This window comes from Limulus polyphemus, unplaced genomic scaffold, assembly GCF_000517525.1.
Source record: "Limulus polyphemus unplaced genomic scaffold, Limulus_polyphemus-2.1.2 Scaffold6013, whole genome shotgun sequence".
NCBI lineage: Eukaryota > Metazoa > Arthropoda > Merostomata > Xiphosura > Limulidae > Limulus > Limulus polyphemus.
Window position 1 is genome coordinate 36,122 of NW_013671623.1, and position 5,240 is coordinate 41,361.

The 5,240-nt window shown below is 32.1% G+C and overlaps 1 protein-coding gene across 1 annotated transcript in view; it reads left to right on the top strand.

Moving 5' to 3' along the window:
* The window catches only part of LOC106473257 (kinesin-like protein KIF13A), a gene marked incomplete at both ends in the record, with an annotated part of 51,717 nt that overhangs the window by 35,520 nt on the left and 10,957 nt on the right, over nt 1-5,240 (top strand). Inside the window, 3 exons of the mRNA XM_013933943.1 lie at nt 1,981-2,224; nt 2,952-3,078; nt 3,494-3,549. Of these exons, the coding sequence (XP_013789397.1) occupies nt 1,981-2,224; nt 2,952-3,078; nt 3,494-3,549 (427 nt within the window). The remainder of the gene's footprint in view (nt 1-1,980; nt 2,225-2,951; nt 3,079-3,493; nt 3,550-5,240) is intronic.

The following is a 5,240-nucleotide window of genomic DNA, read 5'->3' on the forward strand; positions in this document are numbered from 1 at the left end:
ATACTTTACTAAACATTTTGTACAACAGAATATTAAAAAAGTTTTAAAAAAAGGTTTGACGTTAGGGCCTTTGAATAACATTATAAGTTTTTTTTTTGGATTGTATTAAATACAGTACAGTTTAGTCCTAACTAAACTAAAGTAAAAAAAAAAACGTACACAGGTTACAGTGTTAATTTATCTCTTCATCAAAAGTTAAAGTTTTATCAAGTACGGACTATATACAAGTGGATTTACACATTTTGTTGTCTACAATTACAATACGTTTGTATTGTGCTAGAAATGTTATATTTAAAGAAGTACTGTTATAATAAAGATAGTAACTTGGCCGGAAATGTTTTGCAGATCTCTGCTAATAAGCATTATCCTAGTAGGTCATCGTATGGGCTAATGTTTTGTGGGTCTCTGCTAGTAAGCATTATCCTAGTAGCTCATCGTATGGGCTAATGTTTTGTGGGTCTCTGCTAGTAAGCATTATCCTAGTAGCTCATCGCCTGGGCTAATGTTTTGTGGATCTCTGCTAGTAAGCATTATCCTAGTAGATCATCGTCTGGGCTAATGTTTTGTGGGTCTCTGCTAGTAAGCATTATCCTAGTTGGTCATCGTCTGGGCTAATGTTTTGTGGGTCTCTGCTAGTAAGCATTATCTTAGTAAGTTATCGTCTGGGCTAATATTTTGTGGATCTCTACTAGTAAGCATTATCCTAATAGGTCATCGTCTGAGCTATATGGTTTATGATCCTGTATAAAGAAAGGAGAAGTTTGATGATATTATGGTTGTTATGATTATCTTCAACATCGTTTAGCTGTTTCCTAATAATTGCCACAAAGCCGATGAATAGAAAACATTATTATTTATTAAACATGATGATAAGGAATGAACAAATATATAATACATGTGTGCGTGTGTCAATGAAAGTGAAGCTGTCATTTTAAAAATGCTGACCACTTAGATGTGTGTTCTAGTTTTGGTCTGTTGCTAGTTTTTGTTTTATTTTATTTACATTTGTAAAGTGAACACTGCATTCTCTTCCTTTATCACTTACACTCTGAGAATCATTTATAATGAGAAAAGCAGATTGTCACCACAGTCTCTCATAATGGTTAAAATCACATGATTGTATATTGTGCTATTTTAACAGTAGACAAACTTTTAAAGCCTATTATAAACGGCACTTGTACTTGTTCACGCAAGATACTTTTAAATTTTTTTGTTGGGTCGAAACCTAAAATATGTAATTTTGTAGAATTGATAATAGAAGCTGAAAAGTAACTAAAGTGATATGATGTGAATCGACAAATCAGATTTTAAATAGTAGCCAAAATAAAGTAGCATTGTATGTATAAAGATAAGTAGTCTACAGTAACACAATGGATGATCAATGTCAGCATTGTGGAAACTTCAAGGATAAACCAACCATACGGTGTCCTTGGGGCATGATGTTGGCCAGCGATGAGGCTGACTCTGTTGACAAGAAGAGAAAGAACAGGGTTTAGAAATGAGTTAAACCCTGCACTTTGTCCCACAGCATGAGAGTTAATATGTTTTTTTTTGTTTTGAAGATATCTTAAATTTTCAAACTTTGACAAAAAAATACAGAATTTCCTCAACTCTGCTTGTTTTCCTCTGCTGTACTCTGCAACAAATGAAATTAGCTCTCCTGTTCTGACTTTGTACTTGTCATGAAAGACAGCTATATTTTTGTTGTATTTTCCTTAATATTTTAAGTTATTTTTCTCTTACACATAAGTGGTTTTTCAACTTACACAGCAAGTAGAGTTTTGATTATTTAGTATATCTGTAACTTTGATAAAATGTCAAGAGAAAATTTTTTTGTTTTTAGTTTTATGCTGTATTTATAATTTTCTAAAATACATAAGTTCTTATCCATATTACAATCGGTAAAACATTTCTACTCCAATTCTCTCCCCTTTTTTATTGCCTTCAAAAGTTTTTAATCTGTTATTCTTTTGTCTGTAGGGTCAACAAAGAAGGATCCTTGTTAGGGTAAAACCAGTCCATGACTCTGGAACCTTACCCATTATCTGTGAAGCAATAACCAACATTGCCATCGGGTGTGTCTGTTCACGGTCTAAGCTTCAGAAGCCATTAGACTCTTACCAGGAAGAAGACTTGTCACGGCTACGGGAAAAGTGGTCAGATGCTCTGATGAAACGGAGGGAGTATTTAGATGATCAGATCCAAAAGATTATTAATAAGAAAGGTAGAACTTACTTGTTTCGTGATAACACTTAGTATACATCTGGACTATAAAATACTGTATAATAGTCATGCTCATAGACAATGTTGTGTAAATGTTGAAGAGAGAAATAAATGTAGGTAATTGTATGGTATCTATATCTGGAAGAAGGTTAATTTGTTTGGTAGATCCACCGCTTATGTTAAGAACAAGTTCAAAGATTTTGATATTATTTTTCAGGAAATGACAACACCTGAGAAACTCATTTCTCTTCATCCATTCTATCTTATGTTTGTAAAAATATAGTTGTTAAATTTGATTTTATGGACAGAAAGTAAAGCATGGTTTTTTTTCTTCTTTTCTGCCAGTTTATGCCTTAAACATAAACATGGCACACAAGATGTTTGTAGTAGTTAGTAAGCATAACAAAATATATTATATATAATGCACGTGAAAATGCTAATCTTCTAAATGACCCATAGATCAGAAGCGTTTAAAATGTTTACTTATTTTGCACACTGCTACAAACGATTTATATTTCTTTACAAAAGGAGAGAAAAAATGTGATATTTAATTGTTGTTTTAAATATTTATTTTTATTTTAGAAATTAACGTGTGTTTTTGTTAAGTCTTAGTTTCCAACATGTTTCTATTATGCTATCTATCATTATGCATTTATTTTAAACTTGTTTAAAGTTGCAATAACAATTTCATAAATTTGTCAGTGGAGTTTTGTTTTTGCTTCATGTAGATAAGACAGAACAAGATGTTGAAAGAGAGCAAAGCCTCATTGACCAATGGGTGTCTCTGACCGAAGAACGTAATGCTGTTTTAGTCCCTGCCCCTGGCTCAGAAATACCAGGAGCACCAGCAGACTGGTATGTTCAATTAAATGTGACATAGTATAAACAGCACCTAAAAATAGTAGAATCGTCTACACAATTCTGCATAGTCCAACGTTAATTCAGTAGTGAGAGAGTTAATTCTTGGCCAACATCGTAGGTTATACTCATAACTCCAAAGCAATATTTATAGTCCAGAAACTTTATTTACATTTGTTAAAGAAATATCGTAAACCTTCATTAATATGTTTTTTCTCATGAGAATATGGTCAATTAGTGAATTTTGTCATATCTGTTAAAAGTTTTTGGAAAATGTTACTTTGCATTTTTTGTTTTCCATACTTTATACAGAAATATTTGTTCCCTGTTTGTAAGTTTTATATGTAAATCCAAACACCATGAATAAATTTTAAGTAAGTAAAAGTTACTTAATGACTTATTCATTTTGAAGGGAACCACCACCAGGTATGGAACAGCACATTCCAGTAATCTTTCTTGATCTGAATGGTAAGTAAATAGAAAAGATAACTAGCTTTCGGTCTCTGTATTTCAAAATTTGCTTCTTATTATTTGCTAATGAAAAATAAAGTTTTTTGTTGAAACTCTCTATACTGATGTGAAACTAAGAGCATTCATTTGATTATAAAATCTGACAACATAAGGCTGACCAATGACCATTAGTTTGGATAATTCAGTAGGCTCATATTTCCTAGTCAACAATGTTCTCTGTTTCTTCACGAATGTAATATCCATTGCAGTAGCGAAATAAGTTGCAGTGATTTATTAGTTTACTAATCATCGATAACAGTCCGCGAGAAATAGTTTGATTTAAGCACTTGGCTGAAAGAAAACAAAATTTGTTAAAGATGTTAAATAATACAAATTAAATATATGTACAGAAACTTATGAAGTCCTAGAAAAGTGAATTGAGCCTGTAGATTTAATATTGGAGAGAATAAAATTGGATTCACTCTCTATCGTGTTAGGTTTGAAGGATTAGTGTTTGACAAAGTATAAGGAAATGCCTTAGATTTATTGTTCAACTGTTATACCAGAGTAGTCCAACTGCAGCTAGGCTACACCTGGCACCTTGACTTATCTGGTCCTTTCATCTGTTATGAACCACATGTTAAAGTCCAAGTTTGTGCTAAAAAAATTGTATAATAAAAGTTTGATAGGAAAGTACCAATCCAGTAAATTACGCCCAATCCCCGATTTTTCCATCCTCTAAAGTTCATCATGGCTTATACTTATCAGCAAGTGTAATTGAAGAATTGTTATGTAAATTATTTCTTCTGATATGCAGCTGCCAGTACACTAGCTGACATTATGTCCATACTAGAAAATGCTGTTAAATTTTGTTTGTTTATTGTTAAGCACAAAGTTACACATTGGGTTAACTGTGCTTTGTCCATTGTGGATCTTAAAACCCCAATGTCAGTGTTATAAGCACTCAGACTTACTACTGAAGCACTTGAGGGGGGGCAGCTGCTATTAAATGTTATGTTCATATCATTAGGGCAACTACAAACCCTTTTTCTCTCTCTCTTTTTTTTTATTCTTTTTAAATCTCAAAAATAGACATGTATGTAAACCATGCTACTTAGCTCTGCCAGTTGTTGGTCAGTTGTAAGGTAATCTTGATCCCTAACTCTGCGTTTTAATTTATATTTTGATAATTATCTATTTCATTATAATTGATGGTAGGTTAGATCATAGATTCTGTAATAAATCAAGGTATTATATTTTATTCAAGTTGCAATGTCCCTGTTTTATGTATTACAATAATCAGAGGGATGTTTATTGTGAAGTTCTTATTGTCCTTTATAACCATCTTTCAAGTTAAAGTGGTGTTAACTGGATAGAATTATGAGGAATAATAGAAATATTAGTTTATTGTGTAGCTGTACTTGTGTTGTTTGGGAAAATGTGGAATTTTACCTGGAAACAGGAAAAAGTTTGGAAAGAATGATTTCAAAAATAGGTCATATTAAACAAAATGATGATGCTTATGATATACAACATTGTTTATTGACAAAAGGGGGACATGGATAAACGTTTCAGAACTCTATCAGATTCCATTTTCAGTATCTAAAGCAGAATAAAATAAATTTACATAAGTCTTTATACATTGTCAAAGTTCCTGTCTAGTTAACTTTAAGCCTGGTCTGTACAGAAGGTATGTGGATGACACTTTT